We start from the raw sequence: 26734 nt of genomic DNA, 5'->3' as shown, positions 1-26734 counted from the left end.
TATAACATGAAGGTGCAACAGTTACTATTAAAGATTAAAAACAAGGTAACAAAATTCTTTTTTATTGACTCAAGAATGCCAGAGTGCTGTAAGAAAGACCCAGTAATGATTTCTAGGGATCAAGACAAGTAGATGTCAACAGAAAGCCTTCACAGTCAATCTGGGGCTCAGAAGAACAGCAACCCAGCTTTGCTTTGTAATAAATTTTATTACCCCAAGTTTTAAAAAGTCAAAGCCAAACAAGTGAAATTTCAGAACAACAACAACAACAACAAAATATATGTGTGTGTGTGTGTGTGTGTGTGTGTGTGTGTGTGTGTGTACCTTGGCATCAGCTTCCCAACACTGATGTAACAGTTCAGCAAAACTCTTGGGGCAACTGCTTGGAATGGTTAATCTCTGTAACAGGGAAAGAAAAAATAAATCAAACCAAAACAAAGCAAAACACAAGGATTTTCTCATTAAAGGAAGGAAATTCTAATTGAAAGGTATAAAAGAGTTAATTTAGTAGCATAAAAAAGACGTAAAATTTAAAACTTGCATTGATTAATATGTGACTGGCGAGAATTTACATTTAGGTTCATAGCATCTAATCTCTAAAGACACTTTACCGTTTTCCTCCAAAGAGGAATCACAGTGGATGAAGAAATAGGGTTCAGCACAACAAGTACAACAAAATATAGAATCAAGTCTAAAAGAAACTGCAGTACGAGAGGGGCAAGTTGGAACTTAAATAGTAAATCTAAACCACACATCTATCACTGTATTTTGATAGGCAACGATGAGATATGCAAACAGGCCAGGTAACTAGGAAAACAGTTCAGCTTTGGCAATAGGTGTACAACTTCTGAAAACATCTTGAGCACAGAGATAATTTTAAAGAAGTGTGCATTCTCTCAGCAGCAAATGAGACATTCTGAATGGATGACTCATTATGGCTTAGTTTTGGTCAAATGCATAAACTATAAGGACTTGATAGAACAAAGATTATAATGTGAGGATTAGTCTTGTTCTAACATTGTACAGCAGTGGTTCTCATAGGACATGTAATGCCCCCAGGGGCAGTTTACAGATCTACAGAGACATTTTTGTTTTAAAGTCTGGAGGGTTGCACCTGGAGCAGGTCAAGAATGCTGGCCATCTTTCAATATATCCTAAAGCCCTGATTAAAAATTCTCCTGCATTCCACCAAACTTCAAATGCCCCGTGTGCATTCATGTGAATAAAACAAGAAAACAATGAGGCTTATAATTTTCTGAGCCTTAGAATCTGATTTATAAATAGAGTATTTTTTAAAATATTTTAAAAATACACTGAACATTCTATGAATGCAACTACTAAATAAAATAAATCAAGGGCAGATTGATTTTTGCATTATTCATAACCTTACCAAGATTTGGGGAAAATGTTGCCTACAACAGTGTTGCTCATGGTACTGGAATCATTAATACAACCCATTTCTATTCTGCATTTGTAGCTGTTGAATTCTATTTATCCATAGGTGGAAGCATCTAAAACTTCCATTATCACCTCTACTGTTGTTATACTTGAGCATTTATACATTGCAATACATATTTACTTCTTCCTTATATTACATTTAGAGCATCATGTTGACTTAAAATACAATGTTGTACTACCTCTGAATTTCATTTCAGGGAAGAAGATGAAGCATTAACATAGTTGTTATAAAGAGAGCATTGGGTGTGATAGAGCTGAGAACCTCTGTACTAAGAAGATTTATTTTACAGTATTTTTTGCCAAGAAGTTTTGCAAATAAAAAACTGCAAACAATTTAGTTGGATTTGGGGGAGGCTACGTATAAAACTAGAAAAACAGTTGCCTTGGCAAGAAAAGAGACAATCTATATTTGGAATTACAATAAAAATAAACCAAAATAAATAAAACTTAAAAGCAAAGTAAAAAAAAAAAAACAACTCTCCAACTTAGAGGCTACACTAAGCATTTTTAAACTTCTGGTCTTGTGATTTCATAGAATAGAGCAAGATGTAGTAAATGGTACTATTATTTTACTGTAATGCAAACTGGAAACCTTTTGATGAAGGTCAAAAGGAAAATCAAGTGTTTACTTAAAAAAAAAAGTAAGATGGTTGGGGATGGCAACTAATAAAAACAGACAGTGACTGCAATTATGTGACTGAATGTACTCCATGTGTAATGAAAAATAAGTTTTCATAAAAGGTAACATTTTCAACATAACCTTAGCACAACATTTTCCCAAGAACTGAAATGTGAACTGGCTGAATATGGATGTTGATCTTTTCTTACTGACAAACTTTTTAGATACTACATGTAAGACATTATGAAAGGAGATATAATTATTTTAAATTATCTGAGATGGTCAAATATCAGTTAAATCTAGACTCAGACACTTCATGTAATGGATTATTTTGGTACACTAAAAAGTACTTTAAAAGAGAATCTAAAATATTTAAGTCCTGATTACGTAACTGTGGGCATTCCTAATTCATTAAAACATCCTGAAATAACCAGATATTAGCACCAGGTTTGCAACACTACTTAAAACTTAAATATTTTAAAATAAAACAGTTTCAAATTTAAAATTAAAATATTTCCTAATCACTAAATTAGGCATGATATTTTTTAAAAAGATCATATTCTTTTTTGCACCATTTTCCACATAAGATGCAATAATTATTTTTTAAGTCAAGTTCATTATCTTTTTTTAAAGTGTAGTCAAGAACAATGGATTAAGTTTCTGAGGATTTCTATGTTAACAAAGAATAGTAATTTTGCTACTTAGAATAAAACACATTTAAGCATTTATAAAGATAGAAATTATAATGCCAGAACATTCTGAATGACTACTAATTGAGTTTTATGGAAATTACAAAGGCAGATAGATATATCTGTAAGATTTTAAAAATTTATTAGTAATACCCTCTTAATTTCATGCTTTCTATGAGTTCACTGTTTGCTTTGTAACGTTTAACAGTCCTTTATGGATTCTAGTTTCAATAGGATTTAATAATAGAAAAATGATTGTTTGAAGACCTTATTTCATTATTAAGGGTTTGGAATCGAAGGTCTTCAGAAATAATTTTTAGAAAGTATCGATCTTCCTATAGATGCAAAAAGCAATCCTAAATGGTGAAACCAAATAAGGTCTACAGTCTGGTTAACAGTAATGCATCAGTGTCAATTTTCTGGTTTTGATACTATACTATACCTATGTCTCAGCAGTGGGGAAAGCAGGGTGAAGGGTACACAGAATTCTTTGTAATATTTTTGCAGCTTCCTATGAGTCTAGGATGACTAGCATTCTAGTGTGACTAGCTCACATTTAAAATGTCTCTCTGAAAGTTTAAACATGTCATCCTTTATTTCAATGAGGCCTCTTAAAAAAAAAACTATAGCTTTCGCTTTTCAACTCAATAGCCCAAGGTATTCCAGAGTAAAAATAACTAAAATAAAATAACTGGAATTTGAAGGGATTTTTATAAATTGTATTTAAGTCAAAGTCTCAATTTTATTATAAAATAAAATAAATCCTTGGGAATTATTTTAATGCTATCTCAACAGAATTTGTTTTGGTAATAAGTGCCTCCATTTATGAGGTAGAATGAAGACATTTTCTTGAATGATGACAATGGAAACTACATTTGAACTTAATTTCCATATTCTGATAAATGAAATAAATATGCAGAATGAGAACAGACAAACAAATATCCTTGTAATACCCAATTTTCATTAGGTTCATTAGAAAGTTGAGAAAAATTATTTCACCGTGTAGGTTTCTTTCAAATGACTATTTCATTTAATAAATATAGTATGCGAGGCATTTGAAGAGTCTCCATCTGTTATTAGCTGATCATGAGATCACACGATGGAAACTCTACTTTAGGGGATTCCTGGGGAGAAAGCGGGAGATGGCCTCCTCATGTAGCCTGCTGAGGAGATTCTGAAGGTTATTTATGGGGGACTCTCAATCCTCAAGTCAGCTACTCAAAGGCAGCTTCTAAATTCATTTTTCTCTTTGTTTTTAGTGCTTTAGATTCACACCTTTTCTGCCCTCCTTTAAATGAAATATTTAAAAATATTAATTACTCTGTCTTATATATATTTGGAGGGTCCAGTCAGCTTTTAAAAAAAATTTCCTCCTAGTTTATCTTGAAATGATACAGAGGGAAAAAATGACATTGAGTGTTCTGCTCCAAAGTCAACAGAAGGTCAATAATCTTCTTCACTCTTTTTGTCAACCCAGAACTAAACGTCTAATCATCTCACTGGCAAAAGAAACTGAACAGAATCAAGTGGGTTCTCATACCATGAGATAATCAGTTACCCTGTGTGTGAGGTCTGATTTAATAGCTCACCAGGAATAACCATCCCATTTAATTAAAACAGAAGAGCCTCTGTGAAACAATGAGTAAGACACATCCTTGAATATAACACCTTTTTATTTTTCTTAAATTGGCAGCTCTCTCCCATCAAGTTCAGCTATCATGAACATTTCATCCATTCTCAGTGGCTCAGGAGGACAAATTAATAAGGTAACCATGAATTATGTGATCTAAAATATGGAAACTTGGTTTCTCTCAGTCAATAGCAGCTTTTTGATTGATCTAGTTTGCTCCTGCACTGACGTGGGGAGCGGATCAATCTAATTCTTTTAAAGCGTTAAAAAGGGAATATTGCTACATATTCACCGCTTTGCAAATTATTTTACCCTAAGGCTGCACCCTTCCCTTTTGTGAAGGGCATAGATAAGATGTGGAAATGAAGAAGTTTTGTGAAATAAAGTTGTTTTGCAGCGTTGCAAAGACAACTGCGTGCTTCCATTACTTGATCTAAGTTCTCATAATACCTTGATAATGGATGCCTCATCCTTATGCTGAGAATTTCCATGGCTGTGCGTTTCAGTCACAATTTTAAACCTTTCAAAATGTATTTGCTGTCTTTGATATGAATGTACCATGTTCTCTGATGTTGGCTCATAGGTCCAACTAACGGAAAGCCTCAATTTGTGGGAAGAAGAAAAGCGAGGCTGGGGACACAGCACAAACGGTGTTTACGCCACTGAAGTTCTTTTGAAATGGAAAGGCTCTGCATGAAGAAGGGAACAGTTATGCCACTGCCTCGCCAATTCCAGTGAGGAGCTCATCTTCAATGTAGTGTTCAACGTAGGTGGCAAAACTGTAATTTTTCCCTTTTTTGAAACTATTTTTTCTTCTTTTATTTTTGAAATTCTCATCTAAGCGACAGTTTCTTGTACTATAGTGACTCCTGCTGGGAGAGGTAAGTTGAAGTAGCTGAAGGTCTCTTACAGATATATCAACTCCCGGACAGTAAAAAAGATGTCCTAAACGCAGGAGATGGAGTTAAAACTGTTCCCCTACCTTGGACGCAATGGCTTCTTTCATCACTAAGAACAAACCCCTAGGTTTTACAATTGAGACTGAGAAACTAGTACAGTACTTGTACAATTTTTGATCTACAGCATCACGACGTGAAGCTGCAACAATTAGATGTAAAGGGTCCATTCATGAGGAATAACATCACTTTGACCCTTTGTGTTAGCTCCTACTGCTAATCTTTCCATAAGCGTGAACTTACTTTCAATTTGAAGAAGATGAAAAAGTCTTTTGCAAAACCCCAATACTGTTTTCTGATCTATGTACCTGAATGGAGAATCGCAGTCTTACCTCGTTTTTTTCCACTACAAGCCAAGCTACTTGTAATCCTTCCAGACCTTTAAAGGGGGCCTCCCTTGTTAGCATCTCCCAGAGAACCTGGAACAAAAAGAAAATGGAATTTTTATTCTTGTACTTCATATTTTTGGTATATTACTGAAACTTTAACATTTAACTGTATCCAGTTACCAGGCACAACCGACTCCATCTGTAGAAACTTGGGCAAAATGTATATAGTCATGCAGAGGACTTCTTCCATATATTTTATATATATATATATATTTTAGTTGTTGCTGTTGCTGTTCCTTTTTTATATTAAAAACAAAAAATCTGGTTTAGGAATTAGAATATCTAGAGCCAGGCTTAAAAGTTTATGAAAGCAGTGGGCCTCAGTGATTTAACTTTATCTTGTAAATTAACAGAATTCTCATGTATCACCACAAACTAGATTTTATATTTTGTTGGTCAAAACTCTTTGCACCTTCAATCTCTGATAAATTGCTCTATAAGATAATAACTGGGAATTCAACCATATTTTCAAAGGTTCAATAATGGTCTCATAAAAAAAAAAAAAAAATCGAGCGCCAAATCCAAATCACTGGCTAAACCACTTATTCCACAATGGTAGGTACTCGCCAAACTGTAACATTTAGATTTTGTGCTTTGGCGAAATCTCTCTCAAAATGAGTCAGTCTAAGGGATTCATTTTCCTCCACCTACCACATAATTTATTATACTATATTCTAAAATGTAATAAACGCCTTATAAACATACATATATATAGGCTGCGTATGCGTGCGTGTTCATGTGTGTGCAAATTTATGTTTGTGTTATCTCTCTGCAATCCTTGAGATTAGCAGGATTAATAAATCTGTACTGGAATGCCCAAACAAAGCAAACTGATTCTGGAAATGCTGAAAACAGCCAATGATTTTGTATTCTCTTTAAACTCTGAGTAATAGAGATTTTTACATTCACTTTCTTTCTCTATTTATACAAATGAGTATTAAGATTTGAATCTACCAATACTTTTGTGAAGTGCAAAAACAATTATAATTTTATCAATAATAATCGTAATAATAACAACCACTATCATTTATTGAGTGATTACGTTCCAGATACTCTGTTAAACCCTTTTGGTATGTTATCATGATTAATCTCAATCCCATCAGAGAGGTATCATTCTCATTGTATAGATGAGGAAACTAAGGCTTAAGGAAGTTAAATAAACTTGCCCAAAGGCACTGAGTAATCAGGTGGCAGAGCTAGAATATGAATTTACTGTCTCACCCCTGAAGGTCAAGGTCTTGACCACATGTAATTGTAGAGAGGGAAGAGCTACAGTATAAGAGAGAATGCAGCGGGCCCTAGTTTCGGTATGGAGCCATTGCAGAAACGAATTCAGCACCTCTGATTTACACTTCTGTTGTTCTAAAAACAAAAACCCATTTCTAAATAAGAATGTAGATTGAGGATATATACACTATTCAAGGGAATCCAATATCCACTATTTCCTCAGCCAGCGCTTGGTCTTACTGGAGCCATAACATGTTAAATGAATTCTGGCTAATACAAAGATAATTAGCAGCAAAATCAGGGAAATTGGCAGATGCTGCTCAAGCAGGAGGAAAAGAAATTCACAGAAGCGTCTTTGGGCTTTTAATCAAGTGTGTCAGGTACTTCTTTAGAAGAGCTACTGAATAATTCTATTTGAGTCACACAAGTGCTTAGGAAAAGGTAAGGGGCATCCCAGAAGGGGATGATCCCGGCAAACACTGAAAGTAAAGAAAGGGTGAGAACTAGAACAGGTGTGTGGTAACCTGACACAGGGCGGCACGGGGGTGGGGTGGGGGACAGAGGCAGCAAGAGCGCTGAGCAGGAAATGAAGCCCCTCAGTTTGTTGCAATTACCACCCTCCCGGTGGTGGGATTGGGGGGGGGAAGGCACATGAAGGGCAAGTAAGTGAATGGATTTGGCATTCCTAAGGAGGATGGGAAGAATGACTGCCTCAATAAATCTGACGCCCTGGACCCCAAAACGTCTGGATAAGCAGCCTTGCACCCCTCCTTCTGGAGTCTGGCCTGCCTGCACAATACACTGCACGTGCGCACACATGCACAAAGGCGGCCTGGGTTTTGTGGGGTAAGATGCAGAACCAAGAGCCTGGGGAGTGACACCAGAAAAAGATTTGTGTCATTCTTTATCCCAAAATATTCAGTTGGAAAGTGTCCAAAAATCTAATAAGACCCGAGTTATATTTCTCCGAGGGTTCTAATCCTGGAAAAAATAAGACAGTTTCATTCTACTCCCTCTCTGTGTCTCTAAAGAGCTACCGCAGCTGAGGGAGCCACTTGATGGATGTGAAACTGGCAAGGATGGCGGGGATGGTGTCCTTAACCACTGGGTCCTGAAGCCCAAATGAGGTCTTTAGTTTAATTCCAGGATCAGCACATCTCAAGATTTCCTATTATTTATTCACCATTCAGAAACGTATCAAAAAAAGTAGGTGCTATGAGACAGGACAACAGCTTTTTCTACTGAACAAAATGACATTTGGCACAAAAAATGTAACTTTGTTGAGGAAGTCACTTAGAGGTCAAAAAGTATATTAAACTATGACTGAAAATATCAGTTATGGAAAATGCAGGCCAAACATTATTGTGATCTTTCACCTTAAAAATATTTTCCAACTCATTTTATATTGAGACGTCCCCATGTTTAAACTGGGTTCACAAGGGAAATTTCTATTTTCAGTTTACAGAAGAGAAACTTGGACAAGGCTGTGTACTTTTCCTGCCTTTTCTTTTACAAACAATGGAAAGCCATTACCTGAGCCGGGCTGGTTCTGGAACAGGGCTCAGAGACAAGTGAGGCAGTGATGCTCCCTCTTAAGCTACTCTATTTTCAAAGCTGGTTTTGGCTGAGAAGCTTCTGAGAGGGTAATCCTTTCTGCATTGTCATTAGGAGAGCTTTGTTTTTAAAGAGTGGCTGTGTCTTGAGTTCTCAGAAGGCTAATTCTTCAATGATTTTGGCTCTCCTGAAGTCTTTTCTTTTTCGTGGATAATATCCTCCACACTCCTGGTTTAGTCCTTCAAGAGAAGTCACCAGAAGGGGGTAGAAAAAAATCGACTTACTGCCTTATAAAACAGAAACAATTGCCTGCCTGGCGAAGCTTACCAGCGCAGAAGCAAGGATCACAAGATCCATTTCTGGCATTTCACCAGCACATTTATTTCAGGGCTATTCAAGGCTGGCTAGTCTCCTCATGTGTTAAGAAGAAACAGAGGTTAATTAAACTGGGAAGGGCTAGGGGCTTTGAGACTATGAAGGGCTAAATTCTTATAGCAAGTCTGAGAGAGAAAAATAAAAAGCAAACATATATTGGGGTTTTGGGGATGGGTTTCAAAAAAGGGACAACTGTTTTTTATGTTCTTATTCATCTGCATGTGACTGCTCTGTGGGTGGGAGCTCAATTAATGAAACAGGTTTTTTAATGAGCCCTGGTATGTTTTCTGCAAACAGATGCACCTATTGACAAACGAGTTCTGGTTACTCACCTGTTTTGAAAGGACATCAAAAATTCTATATCCCCGCATTGCTCTCCTAGATAGATATCATTTTCAAGGTTTATGCACTATAAACTTCTACAGCTAACATGGCCCCGACCTTAATAACTGTCCTCTACTGCTCTTTTAGGGAGTACCTACTTTGGACATTTAACGCTATTTTCATTAAAAAAAAAAAACAACTGTGATTGTTTAAACAAAAAGGCTCAGTAAAGCATGCCTTGTACTTTTTCTTTCACTAATGGTGTTAATTGACAGTACTATGGGAAGGGGTCAGAATTAAATAAAATCCTGATTTGTCATTTATAACTAAATGAGCACATGTGCACTTTTCTGAATGGAATTCTGCTGATGCAGCTATGGGGTAAGAATAACCAGCATTCTGAGTAAACCCCTCTCTTTAAGATAGCAAAAGAGTAGCCCCTGTTTTAAAACTAACATGCAATGGGAAAGAGTGAGAATTGTGGTCCCTTATCAAAATACTAGGAACCGCTCTTCAGCCATGAGGCTTGTCTTCCAATCTGGAATAAGAGGGTTCCACAGGGGTCTCAAATGTCAGTCTGCTACAGATGGCAGAGTGGTTTTACCGGTTTTAAAGAGTTGTAAAAAACAAAAGAATATGCAACAGAGACTGTAAGTGGCCCTCATAGTCTAAAATATTTACTATCTGGCCTTTATAGAAAAAGTTTGCTGGCTCCTGTTTCCACAGGATAAAATGAGACACTGGTCCCAAGGAGCAGGCAAAGTAAAATTTAAATTGCCCTAAGTTGGTGTCTAGAGCAGTGCCTGACACAATAAATAGATTTTTGCTTAAAAATGAGGAACATAACTTCATTAAGAGGAAATAATCTCACAAAAAGTATTAAATCGCAACAAATTTCCCCATTTTCAGACTCCCCAGCAGATGATTTGTAGGATGGTTAGAATGTAGTAATTTTTGACATACAGGACAAGCTTTAGAATATATTTCTTCAGGAACTTTTGGTTTTTTCCCTTTCTTTTGATAAGAATTATTTGATCACTGTCTAAAATAGGTTAGAGCCTTCATTCTTAGAAGCACACAGAATTAAGGAAAATTAGGTATTTAACCTGATGCTACTACTGTCTTCCAACTTTTACAATTCTAGCCTTTCATCAAAAACATATATTTCATTCATGAAATGATTTTTTTCAATAGCCAACAAAACTGATATTATATTAATTTGGTATACATAAGATGTAGTAATGATTTAGAAAAAGCTAGCTAAATGAAACCAGCCCAGAACTTACTGAGGCTAGCAGTAATTACCTAGAGACTGATGAACTCGAAAGAAAAAGGAATGGGTTTGACAGTGTTGGTCTCCTCCTGTGCTATCAGCTATCACCTTCAGTTGAAAACACAGAAGTTCAGGAAGAAGAGGCATGTTGATTTGGTCTAAAGTTAGACTGCTTTTTCCCCATTATTATGAAAGTCTCCTTTTAAGAAGTTATAAAATAGAGAGGCAATATGATCAGGAGATGAGAGGCGAAGACAGGGGGTTCCAAACACTATTTAGGACTTTTTAAAGGAAATACAGCATTTTTAGGGATAAAAAACTTATCCTCAAAAAAGGGCAACAGGGCTTCCCTGGTGGCGCAGTGGATGAGAGTCCGCCTGCCAATGCAGGGGACACGGGTTCGTGCCCCGGTCCGGGAAGATCCCACATGCCACGGAGCGGCTGGGCCCGTGAGCTATGGCCGCTGGGCCTGCGCATCCGGAGCCTGTGCTCCGCAATGGGAGAGGCCACAGCAGTGAGAGGCCCGCGTACCGGAAAAAAAAAAAAAAAAAAAAAAGGGCAACAAACAAATTCCTTTGTCCACCAAGGAACCTCCCTGCCCACTCTCCCCTCCTCGCCTCTCCTCCCCCATTGCCCCCACTTCCTTCTCTCTGCTAATTCAGATACAACTTATTCCTCAAGAATGATCCATCTCAAAACTCCTCCTTCTAGCAGCTTCTTCTCCTTCACTGATTCATTCCTGTGGTCTCTATTCCTTGAGCATCCCACCTCCCGACCTGCACATTATTCTGTTCTTGTAACTATGTTGCTCTGCTGGTATTCTTATGTGAGACCTTAGATTCATGCTTCAGATAGCCATTGCAGCAGACATGGGCAAGGCTATGTGCTAGATGATAAGCACATTTTCTTCTGTATTCTCCAGAAATTCACTAATCAGTTTAATGGTTGACATTTCCTGTTAATTAACTCATTTGGCAGCTCGATTGGTGGTTTTTGAGCAACACATGACAATGAAGTCCTGTTCCACATTGTATCCACTGACTTACAGAGATATTCTACAGACATATGTCCACCCAGGAAGGCACTCTCCACAGGAGGGCATCAGGCCCAACACTATTTTAGGTTCCATCTAAATTTGCTTCTTGCAGATGGCACTGGCTTCTTCTCAACACAGGACAAAACAACTCAGGTGCATAAAAATGATCAAAGTAAACCTTCTAGTAATTAGAAAATATTCTCTCTGTTGCCACTGCTCTGGGCATTCCACCAGAAACAGCATCATTGTTTTAAAACTGTGTTAAATTGTATACCCTGCTTCTGTAAGTTGTCTGCTTTTTGCGTGTCCTTTAGCAACAAAAAATGATAAATGAACTCACCACACCATAGGAATATGTGTCACAAGTTTCAGACACAGGGAGACTCTGGATAACTTCTGGAGCCATCCACGGGAAAGTTCCAACCAAGGACATGTGCGTTGTGTGGTTGTGGAACCGAGAGGCACCAAAATCGCAGATCTGTGAAAAGAGAAAGGAGTATCAACTTTTTACTCACTGACTAATAAAAGAATTACCAGTCACAAAACCTACATCTGAAATTAACGAAATTTTTAAAAATTAAAATAAAGAGTCCTACCTTCAACACCCCATCAGCAGCAATAACAACTAAAAGGAAAAAAAAAAAAAGATAAATTATGAAACTCATCTAATTTGAGTTATACTGAAAAAAATTATAAACTTCTATTTCTATCTTCCATATGGCATTATGAAAGGTAAAATCAAAGTATTTACTGCACTGAAGATTTTGTAAAAAGGAGCTGACATTAAAATAAAAATACAAAACTAATTCTATGAGGTGCTGATTAAAAAAGGCTTCAAAACACTGGTTTAAATTAAATGCAGTAGTGTCCAGCAAAAAAGGCATAGATTGGGCTCCCCTGGTGGCGCAGTGGTTGAGAGTCCACCTGCCGATGCAGGGAACACGGGTTCGTGCTCCGGGCCAGGAAGATCCCACATGCCGTGGAGCGGCTGGGCCCATGAGCCATGGCTGCTGAGCCTGCGCGTCCAGAGCCTGTGCTCCGCAACGGGAGAGGCCACAACAGTGAGAGGCCCGCGTACCGCAAAAAAAAAAAAAAAAAAAAAAAAAGGCATAGATTAGTAGTAGTCAAGAGAACCAAATTTTTACTTGGGTTCTGCCACTAGACTGTCAACATGATACTGAGGAATAATTAGCATTATTACTTCATGGTATATATGGTTTTTCCTCCCAGTTGAAGAGTAATTTTCTTCAAGGCAGAGATAATACTCATTTATTTACTTATTCATACATTCATTCATTTAACAAATATTTGTTGAGCATATACTATGGGCAAGGCCATGTACTATGTTCTAGCAGAGGAAGGTGAGCAAGACTGGCATTGTCTCAGCTCTGGTAGAGATTACAGTCTAATGGTAAAGACAGTTAAACATCTATAATAAAGTGGGATAAGTTCCATGATGAGAGGCATGGAGACTGCCATAGGACCAAAGAGCAGTCTAAGAAGTCAAAGTGTAAGGAGGTTGAAGTTTCCTGGAAGAAATGATGCTATGCTAACCAGAAAGATGAGACCTGGGGGAGGAAAGCAGTTTTCTAAGCAGAAGAGTGAGCTTGTGCAAAAGGTCAGGAGCAGAGGAAAAGGCATGCAATTTTGGAGAGCACAGGCCAGGTCCAGAAGAGCCTTTGTGAGAAATGGAAAGGCAATGAATGATTTTAAGTGGAGGAATGAAATGGTCAAATGTGCAGAGGGGAACAGAACACAGGTAAGGAGATCACTGTGTGCACCAGTGTTGTAGTCCAAGAGAGATGAGGATGCCTGCACTAAGGCTGTGGCAAAGGACAGGAGAGAAGTGGACCGAGTCAAGAAACAGCTAGGAAGCAGAATCAACTGGGCTTGGATAATTGGCTATGGGGGAGGAGGAGGAGAACTCAAAGAGGAAATAAAATAGAGGCAATACAGCATAATGGTTAGAACAGGAACTCTGCAATCGAACTGTAATTCCTTTTTTTTGATTACTGGATTAGGCAACTGGTACTGTCACTCACTGAGAAGGGAATGAAGGAATAATTTTTTGGGGGGTAGGCAGAAGATGAAAAGATCAACTTGGACACAATACATTTTAGGGTCACACAAGATACATATGTGAATATGTTCAATAAGCAGATAGATATATAGTTTTGAAGCTGAGATCTATTTGAGAGTGTTAAGATGTAGTTGGGGCTTTTATGGGAGTGGGCGAATAAGAGCATAAGAAGGGAGGAGGCCAAGGGCAGAATCCTGAAGAAATGTTTCTAGCCTTTCCTTTGTAAGCCACACAGTGCCTTGAACATGGTAGTTTAGCAATACTAATAGTTTAGCTGTTACTAATGACCTTGATAAGTGGAGAAAATAACCTTTGCATGATCCAATACACAGAAATAGCCTAAGGGTAAATTTGATACTATATATAATAAGCTATACATTTTTTCAAATAAAAATATAAATATTGTTAATACTATATTCAGTTATTTAAAAAATACTTCTACTACTTTTTTTTGATTATAAGATTAATAAGTGTTCATTAAAAAAAAGTCTAACATTATAAATCTGTGTAACTTAGGGCTTCCCTGGTGGCACAGTGGTTGAGAATCCGCCTGCCAGTGCAGGGGACACGGGTTCAAGCCCTGGTCCGGGAAGATCCCACATGCCACGGAGCAACTAAGCCCGTGTGCCACAACTAACTGAGCCTGCGCTCTAGAGTCCATGCTCCGCAGCAAGAGAAGCCACCGCAATGAGAAGCCCACCCACCGCAAAGAGGAGTAGTCACCGCTCGCCACAACTAGAGAAAGCCCGTGCACAGCAACAAAGACCCAACACAGCCAAAAATAAATAAATATAATAAATAAATTAAAAATATATAAATCAATAAATCTATATAACTTAGAAAATTAAAGTCCTACTATTCTGTCTCCACCCCCTCCAAACTGTTAAAAGTTTGATCTATATTGTTTCAATGTGTATATGTTTTCCCATCAAGTAACTACACAAACTGTAATTTTTTTTTTGGCTGCATTGGGTCTTCGTTGCTGTGTGTGGGCTTTCTCTAGTTGCAGCGAGCAGGGCTACTCACCGTTGCAGTGCACAGGCTTCCCATCGGGGTGGCTTCTCTTGTTGCGGAGCACGGGCTCTAGGCGTGCGGGCTTCCGTAGTTGTGGCACACAGGCTCAGTAGTTGTGGCTCGCAGGCTCTAGAGCACAGGCTCAGCAGTTGTGGAGCACAGGCTTAGTTGCTCCGTGGCATGTGGGATCTTCCCGGACCAGGGCTCATACTCGTGTCCCCTGCACTGGCAGGCAGATTCTTAACCACTGTGCCACCAGGTAAGCCCGCAAACTGTAATTTTAAAAAATGGGAACATTCTCCATTGTTAGTCTTCATAATGACATCTTGGATAATTTAACCATTCTCCTCTCATGGGATATTTAGAATATACTGATAAACTAGATTAAAAGGAGAGATGTTAAACAACTTATTTAGATTGAAATTCTGAGCAAGAATTGAAAATGTACAAAGTCATAAGACTCTGATACTTCCTACTAGATTCTGTATTATTTCCTAATGACCTCCTGCTAGCCAATATATATTAAAAGTGTTTAGCTCCAGGAAGCTTATGTCTAAGAAAAGCCAAAGGATAAGTGATGAAACCTAGAAAAGGGCAAGAACAATCAGCCAGAGTGAACTGTCAGGGTCAGGGTGCTGGTCCAACCTGGACTGCTGAGGAGTGGCAGCTGCCAACAACTTTCCCTTCTCCACCCCCACAAGCATCAAGGTCCTGGGCAGCTGGTTGGATTCCTGAGTTCTCTTCCTCTGCTGACCACGACTACCCATTCTAAGGATCACACTATTAGTAGTTACCCATTTTAACTGCAGTGATTTAAAGATTTTCTAAAAATAAACTGTTTTCCTCCTCCTCCATACTTAGAAGAATCACTTAGAAAGCAAGTAAAAAATTAAAGCATGTGAATGAATTGATAGCAAGATTTTTTTGCAGTACGCGGGCCTCTCACTGTTGTGGCCTCTCCCGTTGCGGAGCACAGGCTCTGGACGCGCAGGCTCAGCGGCCAGGGCTCACGGGCCCAGCCGCTCCGCGGCATGTGGGATCCTTCCGGACCGGGGCACGAACCCGCGTCCCCTGCATCGGCAGGCGGACTCTCAACCACTGCGCCACTAGGGAAGCCCAGATTTTTTGTTTTTAAGTAGCAAACTCTGAGTGCTGGCTAGCTAAATAATGCCACCGCCTTATTCCATTAATTTTCAAGTGATGTAATGGATAAAGCATTCTATTACCACTCCTACTTGAAGGTAACATCTAATCCTGCCATTTAAAAGTGCTCACTCTCCGAATTATAAAATACAGGATCATAAATAAACTTTAGGAAGTAGAGAAGAAGAAAAAGAAAGCTCTTACTTTCCAAACCTATGCTGATCATTTTGGGGTGCTCCTTCAGGTAATGTGAGTGACATAAAAAATTTACACAAAACAACTCAGGAGTAACAAGAACAAAACTCCAAACTGCTAGTACAGAGAGCCATCTAAAAATAGAAGACTAGAAATACACAACTATGTGCTTTGACCAGCAATACCTGTTTTAGAAAATGATTCCAGAGAAATAATTAGGGATGTGTTGAAAATGTCTACTGAGAAGTATTAACTTCAACATTTCTTATCATAGAAAAAATAATGTAAACAACCCAAATGTCCATATTCTGTGCTACTTATACAGTGGAATACTATGCAGCTTCTTGAAATAATGTGGAGGATTTTAACATTTATTAATAGAGGAAAGATTTTCACAGTATCAGCAGTGAGTCAAAACAGCAGGTTACAAAAGATATGGAAAGCATGATGCCTATTTCTATACAACAGTGCATGTATTTTATAATAAAATAGGTAAAATAAAAACATATGACTACGTTACCATTTCTTGACTTGAGATCTCTGTGAATCACCTTGACAGGAGCCTCCATATGTAAATAGTGCATTCCTTTTTGTACAAAAAGGAAGAAAGGCCTATTAATATAATTTTTCAACATTGCATCAGTATTACCTTTCTATTTTAAACATCAGTATTACTTTCCATATTTTTGCAAAGGATTGAATAGCAAAAACTAAATTCATGTGCTCTGTTCTTCCATGATGGATAAAATAGGGACAGGATATGCCCACATTAAGAAAATTTATATGCTAAGAAAAATTTATGTGCTTTAACCTCTTAGAAGTTGGAATTTGATTGTGGATAAAGCTAGCTTCTTATAATACCCAATAAGGACACCTTAATTTTCTGGAGTCTGCACGAAAATAGCACAGATACCACTGGAAGAAATGTTCTAATGACTAAGGTATTCTATACTACCAACTGCCTTCTAAATCAGCCAAAGTTCTGACCAAAAATTTCAGTTTTCATTTGCATGTCTGCAGTTACCCAGTGCAGCTTGGTTTCTCAGTACTCATTCCAGTAAGACCCTGGGAGTGGAGGTGGGGTAGGGGTGGGGAGAACTGGTTGGATTCATTAGTTGTGGTTGGTAAAGTATTTGGGGATCCTCAGATAGAAAAATATACAGTAGTTACAAAATATTTTATTCTTCTTACAAGGATAAATCTTCGAGATAATCTATATTTAAAGGTACTCTAAAATTCTCTACAACATATTGAAAATCAGGTTACTTCAGTAAATTGGATGTATATAAAGTAGAGTTTTATTATTTTGAATTAAAAAATGACTCTTTCCCAGTATTTATATAGTCTATCCCCTTACAATAAAGAAAAAGAGCATTTTCTACTGAAACATTTCCTCTCTTTATTTCTCAAGTTGTCTTTTCTAAACAATGGAATAGCCCCTCACCCCAATCAAACAGGTTCCTTTGGTTAATGAACTATCTATTGAACAATAATTTAATAACTAGGCCTTGGTTCTTTTTTTCAGTATATAGAAAATTTCAGTTTTATAAAGGCTAATTTTAAAAATAATCTATTATTTTCTACTATTCTGATTATTATATAGTGAAGAACCATGAAAGAACAAAGAAAAATTTCAAAAAATTTAAACTCTTGCCATATAAAGATATTACTGAAGAGTCAACAAAAGTATTAGTAATTCAAATGATCTTAAACAAGATATAACTGGAATAAAAGAAATATTTCTTCTAATATTAAGTTCTACATATTCTAAGCTGTGAAAATTCAAAAGCTACAACTCAGGTAACTTTTAATAATTTTTATGACAGAATTTCATAGTTATTTCTCTTTTTCTTTAAGAATCGAATTCCTGAATAATTTTTCAGGTAGAAACTATTTAATTACTATTAGAGGTAGACCTAGATCATTTCTACATTTGCTGACAATAAAGAATTTCAAAAAATGCTCAAGCACAAAAGCTTTAAATACAGGCACTTTTCTTCCTCATGGCAGATATTACGAGAAAAAGTATAGTAAATTATTTGTGTATAACATATAGTATACATTTATAGACTACTGTACATAAACAGTTGTAATCAAAATCATATAAAATTCTATTTAATGTGTTTTTATAGAGCTATCTACAATTCTGTCTGCCTTATTTTTATTGCAAAAAAATAGGAATGCTGAAAAATATTTTCATCAATTTTAAGATTCAGAGTTTCCTAAAAAAAAGATTTCACAGGAGTCACTGGGGAGATTTGGAATCAATGATGACCATTTGGAGATTGGATCCTGGTTTATTTGCTTTAATTGTTCCTTTTACCCATTGTTGACTGACTTGTAGCAATTTCAGATATACTGGCTGGTCTGCCCTCCATCCATCTTCCCGCCCAGAAAGAAGAGAATCTTTTTTTTTGCCTTTCAGGAGGTTTTCTCTTTGCAGTGATGTTAAGCAATGCCTATTTCAAAATGCACGAATCCACTCTTATTTGAAATGAATTATTCATCCTTTGATTTCTCAACATCTTGTTGCTTCAGTGGCTTCAGTCATGGTCAAACTGAAGGGCACAGCTGAATTCAAAATGGAATCAACAAAAATCAAGCCTTCCTATTTCATCTCCAAGTTCTACACATAGCTTTATCAGAGAGGGTAGAAGTCATTCTGAAAGCATTGATTTCTTCTTCTTTTCATAGGCCATTTTAAGTATTAAGTATTACTTGTGACTACACATAAACAAGTCTCTTCTCTGCCTCACGCTTCTCACCTGAGTCCAAACACATTAGAACTTGCCTTTCAGATTAATTCATCAGCCACCAAAAAGTGATTTTATTACCATGTGGTTCTGGACACTCCCATTTTCTCCATCCCTATTTTTTACCTCTAGTTCCAGTGTGCTATTTAGTCCTGTTCCTTCTCTTCCTTGTCCTTCTGATACAGAGTGCCAGGGCTCTTGAGAAACCACAGGAATGACTGAGCTGATCTGGAGCCAAAGGACTTGCCCTACAGACAGGGACTGTTGCAGGGGAAGGGACCAGGAGGGATGAGGTTTACAGGCTGGGGGCCAGAGAAGCTTAAGTGGAGGGTGTACAGCTGGAAGCTGAGTGACTGGTGTCGGTTGATTTGTTTGCTGTCTATCCATCCTAAGTGCCATTAAGTAATAAGATGGGTGTAATTGGCTAAGCACCCTAAATGCAAATGTCTGTAAGGTGAAGTGTTTTAAGTCAAGGACTGCATGTATATGTATTTACATTTCTGTAAGTGTATTTCCACAATGCTTCAGGCAGTTTCCAATAATAGCACATTACCCTGCTTACAAACAGGTGGCCTACTGATATGCAGAGAAGTGGCTATGATGTTACATGAAAGTGTCTTGAAGAATGTGAAATTTTAAGGCTGATTTGAGACGTCTGATGCATGAATACACAATTAAGTTAATTAACACAGCCAAAGCCTTAGGTATACCATCCTGAACATAGAGCTTATTATTCTTATAAGGTAATGAAGTATCACTCAAGCAGCAGCATTTAGCATGAAACTTTTTTTTTTTTAATTTTCACTTTCTCCATTTGAAGAATTTGGCAGGTGTTGATGAAACTTAAAGCAGACAAGATAATTCCCCAAAGGAAAGGCTATTACTTTTGGAAGTCCCTGTGTGACTTCCCAGTGAAAGCAAAGTATGAGTTGCCTTCCTTATTGGATGCTAAATATCCCTTTATTTGCTTTGTAAAGAGATGTTGGTAGAGATTGCAGCAGCAAAATGCAAAGGAGTTAATTGCTCCAGTAAAATTTGGAAAGACTTGCTTTCTAGGGGTTGCTAGAATACAAACGTAACCATCAGCATTCATTATTTAGATTAAGTTGTTTCCAAAGCAACTTTGACAGTTATAAATAAAACTCAGAAACATTCAGTTAGGAAAATGGAAAATAAAAAGATAAAAATAAACGGAATTTAAATTGCTTTAGAAAGCATTTGTCTATGCAGGAATTTATGAGGGAAAAAGAACTAGGCACCTTGTTTAGGCATATTGTGTATTAAAAATATTTCATTTCCAAGGGTGATTTCCAAGTTTACATTAAATATAAAATAAAATCTGAATTGCTTTTGCATGGCAGGATAAATAAAAAATTTTTTTGCAAGTGGTTACTATTTTTAGCATATTATTATGTATCCGAAATGAGTAGAACTAATTCTACAGTAAGGCATGTTTTCTGGATACTGCATCTAAGTAGAGACTTGCAGCACAACAGAATTATAATCTTTCCATTTAATGTATCAAACAAGCTGGTCAATTACAATGTCACAAAATAGGGCAAAAATGCTGCCTTGGAGCCACTGATTTTGTTGGAACTTGGTTTTTGGTAAAAAAGAAAGGAAGGAGAGAAAAGGAATGCTGGAGTAGAAAGGCAATGATCTAAAATATTATGTGCACAGTAAGTTGCAGAATTCTTGCTATTTTTGGTCTGAAAAAAAGAACATCTTAAGATACAGAACAAGAAATCCTCCGACTAAAGTTACCATGTCAGGATGCTCTCCATCAATTCTGTAAGAATACACGAAGCATTACCTTTGGCTACATCAGTGGCCCACGTCATAATGTGATCCATGTCCATCTCTTCACTTCTGTTACTGTTAATGTAATCATAGAGTGATCCCAGAGAAGCATATTCTATTTTCAAAGGAAACATAAGCATATAATTAAAACCAAGGCACATTTCAGAAATAAGACTTCATAGGTTCATTGGGAAAATGTGTTAAATAATTTAACAAAAGGCATTAAAAGGTTATAAAAACTGTTCCATGCTGTTTCTAAAAGTTAATATCATCCTGGTAAGAAATCTGTCAAAGACAAGACCACTAACAGAATGAATAATAAAACTTGAGCTGACAATGAAATCCAAAGACATTCAGATGGAATTCAGAAACACAAGGATGTTGCAAGAATGTATTTGAAACAAAGGCAGGCATGAATATAGGTATTTCTTCAAAAATTTGTTATTCTTATGAGATAAATAAGATTAAACACATAAGTCAGAGGGTTTATGTGACAGTGCAAACAAATCAGTATTTGCTGCATCAGGATTTAGAAGAGCCCTCAAATTTTAAGCACAAAAGGCCATGAAAGTGAGAAAATTCCTTTAAAAATGGCTTTGAGATATAAATTCTCTATCTTAAAATTCACATACTATAAGTGTACAATTTGATAATTTCTATGATCCATTTTCAGTTTACTTTTGTGTATGGTTTGAGGTGAGGGTCTAAGACTTTTTTTTTTTGCATGTGGATTTCTAATTTTCCCAGCACAGTTTGTTGAAAAGACTATCCTTTACCCATTTAATAGTCTTGACACTTTTGTTGAAAATCAATTGACCATCAATGTAAGGTTTTTTCCCCTAAATTCTTAATTTTGCTCCATCGCTCTATATGCCTGTCCTTGTGCCAATACTGCACTATGCTAATTACTGCAGATTTATAATAAGTTTTTTTTTTAACATCTTTACATAATAAGTTTTGAAATGCGGCAAAGACCTTAAACTTAGATCTTTCTTAAAACTGGTTTGGCTATTCCAGTCTTTTGTATTTCTATATGAATTTTAGGATCACCTTGTCAATTTCTTACAAAAAAGTCTGCTGAAATTTAGATAGGAATTGTTTTGAATTTGTAGATCAGTTTGGGAGAATTGCCGTCATAACAATACTGAGTCTTCCAAGGCACGAACATGTAATCTTTCCATTTACTTAGATCTTTATTTTCTCTCAGCAATGTTTTGTAATTTTCATTGCACAAGTCTTAACACTTCTTATGTTAAATTTATACCCAAATACTATTAAATTTATACCAAAGTACTATTTTTTTCGATAGTACTGTGAATGGAATGTTTTTTTAATTTCATTTTAGACTGTTCATTCCCAGTATATAGAAATACAATTAATTTTTGTATATAATCTTGGATCCTTGTGACCTTGCTTACCCTGTTTATTAGTTTTGGTAGTTTTTCGTGGATTCCTGGGGTTTCCTGAGTCTTAGAGAATCATGTCACATAAGACAGTTTTACCTCTCCCTTTCCAACCTGGATGCCTTTTATTTTCTTTTTCTTGCCTCATTAAACTGACTAGAACCTCCAGTACAATGTTGACTAGATGTGACAAGAGCAGAACCTCACTTCCTTGTTCCCAGCCTTAAGGGAAAAACATTCAATTTTTCACCTTTAAGTATGATCTTAGCTGTGGGTTTTAATAGCTGCTATTTATCAGGCTGAGAAAATTGACTTCTATTTTTAGCCTGTTGAGATTTCTTAGTGTAAATGGGTGTTGTAGAATGCCAAATGGTTTTTGTCTTTTATTCTATTATCTATTATGATGCTTTATATTAATTGATTTCAGATGTTAAATCAACCTTACATTTCTGGGATAAATTCCACTTGGTTGTGGTGTATAATCGTTTTTATTGGTGGCTGGATTCAGTTCGCTAATACATAGTCAAGGATTTTTGCATCTATGTTCAGGAGGGACAGTGGTCTGAAGTTTTCTTATTATGTTTTTATCTGGCTTTGATATTAGGATAATACTGGCCTTATAGAATGAGTTGGTAAGTGTTCCTTCTATTTTCAGAAAGAGTATAGGAAGGACTGGTGTTATTTTTTCTATAAACATGTGATAGAATTCACCAGTGAAATCATCTGGGTCTGGCGTTTCATTATGAAGATATTTTAAATTATAAATTTAAATTTCTTTACTTATAGTTCTAGTCAGATTTTCTGTTTCTTCTTGAGTCAGTTTTGAAATTTTTTATCTTTTCAGGGACTTGTTCATTGCAACTAAATTGTCTAATTTGTTGGCATAAAGTTGGTCATAACATTCCCTTATAATCCTTTTAAATTTCTGTAGGGACTGTAGTGCTATCCTCTCCTTCATTCCTGGTTTTGCTAATTTGTATTTTCTTTTTTGTTGGTTAGTCCAGCTAAAGGTTTGTCAGTTTTACTGATCTTTGCAAAGACCAAACTTTTAGTTTCATTGATTTTCTCCATTATTTTTCTGTTTTCTATGTTATTGCATTCTGCTCTAATCCTTATTATTTCCTTTCATTGGGCTTGCTTTGGGTTTATTCTGTTATTTTTGTAATTTGTTAAGGTTGGAGCTTAATGATCAATTTCAGACCTTGTTTTTTAAACATAGATGTTTAAAGCTATAAATTCCCCCCCTAAGTATTACTTTATCTGCCACCTATAATTTTGATATGCTACATTTTCCTTTTCTCTCTGTCCAAAATATTTAAAAATCCATTGTAGTTTCTTGACTCACTGGGTATTTAGAAATATGTTGTTTAATTTCCAAATATTTGGGAATTTTCCAGGTTTCTTTCTTGCATTAATTTCTAACTTAATGCTATTATAGTTGGAGAAATTTTCAGTCCTTTTAGATATATTGAGATTTATTTCATGGCCTAACTTATGTATGCTAAAGAATGTTCCATGTGCCCTTGAAAAGAATATGTATTCTTTGTTGGGTGGTGTATTCTATGTATGTGAGTTAGGTAGAGTTGGTTGAGAGCATTTGTCAAGTCTTCTATATCCTTGCTGATTTTCTATCTAGTTGTTCTCTCAGTTACTCAGAGTGGGGTAATGAAATCCATTATTGTTGAACTGACTGTTTATCCTTTAAAGTCTGTCAATTTTTGCTTCATGTACTTTGAGAACCTATTGTTAGCTGTATATACATTTACAATTGCTGTATCTTCCTGATATGCCGATCCTTTTATCATTATGAAATGACCAATTTATCTCTAGTAATATTTCTTTTCTTAAGCCTATTTTGTCTGAAATTATGATAGTTACTCCAGTTCATGGTTATTGTTTGCACAGTAGTACAGAATTAAGGTTTCCAAAGATCAAAGAAAAGATGGTCCACTATTTTTTTTTTGTTTGTTTGTTTATTTTATTTATTTTGGCTGCGTTGGGTCTTCGTTGCTGTGCACGGGTTTTTCTCTAGTTGCAGCGAGTGGGGGCTACTCTTTGTTGAGGTGTGAGGGCTTCTCGCTGTTGCGGAGCATGGGCTCTAGGCACGTGGGCTTCAGTAGTTGTGGCTCGCAGGCTCTAAAGCACAGCCTCAGTAGTTGTGGCTCACGGGCTTAGTGGCTCCACAGCATGTGGGATCTTCCCGGGCCAGGGCTCAAACCCGTGCCCCCTGCACTGGCAGGCGGATTCTTAACCACTGCGCCCCCCGGGAAGTCCGATGGTCCACTATTGTATCTTTTCTTTTGACTTTGGAGATTGAGATTCTAGTCACCCCATTTCTTTGTAGATCTGGGAGAAAGATGTTCACTTCCCTTCCAAGGGAAATAAAATGGCAGCTGCCTCTTGGACTCTGTTCCAGGTCTTATATGCAGATTTTAGAAAATCTTCTCTGTGATGAGAAGTTTTCAGCAAACACACATGCACAGGTGCACATATACACATACACACTCTCACCCAGAAATCATCAATTCTAGTCCCTTCATTCACGAATGAGAAAACTGAGACATAGATCATCAGTGACCCACCTATGCAGCTTTGGCAGAATCAAGACAAGATTTCATCTCTCAATTCCTATTCTGGTGCTCATTCCATTCCATCACTCTGATAAATTATTCTTTCAAGTCCTCAGTATGAGTGACAACAGCTGCCTGCTGCAATAATCTTTTCTATTAACAAGTACACTCAAGTTGGAAGAGATTCAAGCCATTCAAGATTCCCCCCATCAGAACCCCAACATCTGAGAAAGACATTGAGGTTCTAAAGAGGGGGAGCTAGCTAGGCGGAGTGATCAAGGTCTGTGTGCCTGTCTCTCTTTCTGCCTTAACCTTCCCGTACTAAGACTTATTTGTGTTCATTTCAAGAGGCAGGGCAAGTGCTATCATCCCCTACCCATCTGATCTTCCACACTTGACTCAGTTCGCGTACGTATGTCATCCCTCAGCATCTGTGGGGGGTTGGTACCAGGACCCCTTGCAGATACCAAAATCCACAGATACTCAAGTCCCTTATATAAAATGGAGCAGTACAGTCGGCCCTCCACATCCGTTGGATCTACAGTGTGCTCATAGGCTTCTTGCATACAAGAAGAGGAGATTCTGTATAAAATCAAATGGAGAAATGTATACCACAGTGGTTCTACCACTAGCTGGGTAACCTTGGGAAAGTACTTAAGTTAGAGTTTTAGTTTCTTATGTGAAATAAAATTACTTTATCTATCTCATAGGGTTATTCTAACTATTAGATGAGATAATTTATAAGGAAGTACCTAATCCAGTCCTTTTTACTGAGGGTGTTTTGTTATTTTATACAAAGACAATCCAAGTCCTTAACACTACAGTAGAAGAAGAGAGGGCTAATCTTTTAAGGTTTTCTTTTTTGCTTTGTTTTGATCAAAGAACTGCCATGATAAAGAACCTGGTCAAAGGTACGTATTGTAAAATTGAGCACTATACTTATCATAGACCTGAAGTTGCTCATTGGATTATACAAATATGAGTATAAAGTATTAAAAATATGTGCCTTTCTGTGTTTTTATACAGCAAAATTTTCTGTGTGCTCCTTTTTGGAAAGGGTATTTCCATCAGTTATAAACTGCTGCTCCAAATTATGTGATAATTTAGATCAAGGTCATTACCAACCCAGATGACCAAATCTGAAAAATATTCTCATGTCGGAGGCCTTGAAGAAAGAATGCTCTAACGGTATTAAAATGCCTTGCAAAGAATTATAACATGAATAGTTCAAGAAATCTTAATTTGTAAAAGGTCACAGAGTTACAAAAAACATCGCTCATTTCAACTAATTAAATGAAATTTTAGTTAAACGGCACCTTTAAATATTGGTACTGCAGCTGCGAGTGCATTTAAATAGCATTTACGCAGATATAATTAGCACAATTAAACATGGGTAGAAGTGGAAACACCATTCTTAATTATATTGATATAATCAGTTTTATTAATGCTTTATAGCAACAAAAGTGACATCTGACAGTAGCACACAATTCATGACAGAACCTAATATTAAGCATTTTAGCATATTAAAGAATCTAAAGCTAGGTAACTGGGGAAAGAAAAAAGTCAAATAGAGTTCTTACCTGTGACGATACCATAGTTGGGAGGTTCAAGAATTACTCCATAAAACTGGATGATGTTTCTGTGACTGAGGACACTGAGTATTTCTGCCTATACAAAAATCAAATACAAAATTGCATAAAATTTCACATTTATAAAAGTCTCATATAATAGGTTTCCTATTCAATTTTCTTTTACATACATTTACAAAGATGTATATGTACTCAACAAGTATGTGATGCTGATAAAACTCTGTCTTTGGCAGCACTCTTGACAGATTAAGAATTTATATATTGAAGCTTTCTGAAAAATTTAAAAAAGAAGTGGGGTTGAACTGGCAGCAGAAGAGGTGCTTACTAGCAAGCTGGCATGACTGACAGTGGAAGGGGATGACTAACGAGGGGAGATGCCATATCTATTTACAGTAAAAGCCCTCTTCCTAAAAGTCAAATACATTTTTTCCTGCATAATATTTCTTTTGGGAGACTGCAACAAGACTGAACTATCGGTTGGATAAGTAGTCATGACAAAATTATGGCAGGGTTTCTTAACTATTACTGGAATAGATTCAGGTAATACCTATTTATATTATTTATCTAACCATTTATTTAAAATATATAATTGCTCTCGTACCGTATGCAAAGTACTGTAAAGGACAGACACGTGGATTCTTGACCTTCAGTGGCGAT

The 26734-nt window shown here is 36.7% G+C and overlaps 1 protein-coding gene across 4 annotated transcripts in view; it reads right to left on the bottom strand.

The window, feature by feature from the left end:
- Window positions 1-26734, bottom strand: part of MAP3K20 (mitogen-activated protein kinase kinase kinase 20) — a 147066-nt gene that overhangs the window by 23161 nt on the left and 97171 nt on the right. For all 4 annotated transcript variants that reach the window (XM_055088586.1, XM_055088582.1, XM_028479182.2 and 1 more), the window contains exons 3-9: window positions 26069-26156; window positions 20529-20630; window positions 16483-16548; window positions 12127-12155; window positions 11871-12008; window positions 5685-5771; window positions 325-399 (exon numbers count right to left, since the gene is read on the bottom strand). In XM_055088586.1, coding sequence (XP_054944561.1) covers window positions 325-399; window positions 5685-5771; window positions 11871-12008; window positions 12127-12155; window positions 16483-16548; window positions 20529-20630; window positions 26069-26156 — 585 coding nt within the window. The remainder of the gene's footprint in view (window positions 1-324; window positions 400-5684; window positions 5772-11870; window positions 12009-12126; window positions 12156-16482; window positions 16549-20528; window positions 20631-26068; window positions 26157-26734) is intronic.

The sequence above is a fragment of the Physeter macrocephalus genome, chromosome 2 (genome assembly GCF_002837175.3).
Source record: "Physeter macrocephalus isolate SW-GA chromosome 2, ASM283717v5, whole genome shotgun sequence".
NCBI lineage: Eukaryota > Metazoa > Chordata > Mammalia > Artiodactyla > Physeteridae > Physeter > Physeter macrocephalus.
Note: the sequence above shows the minus strand (reverse complement) of the source record. Positions and strands in the feature narration are given on the sequence as shown.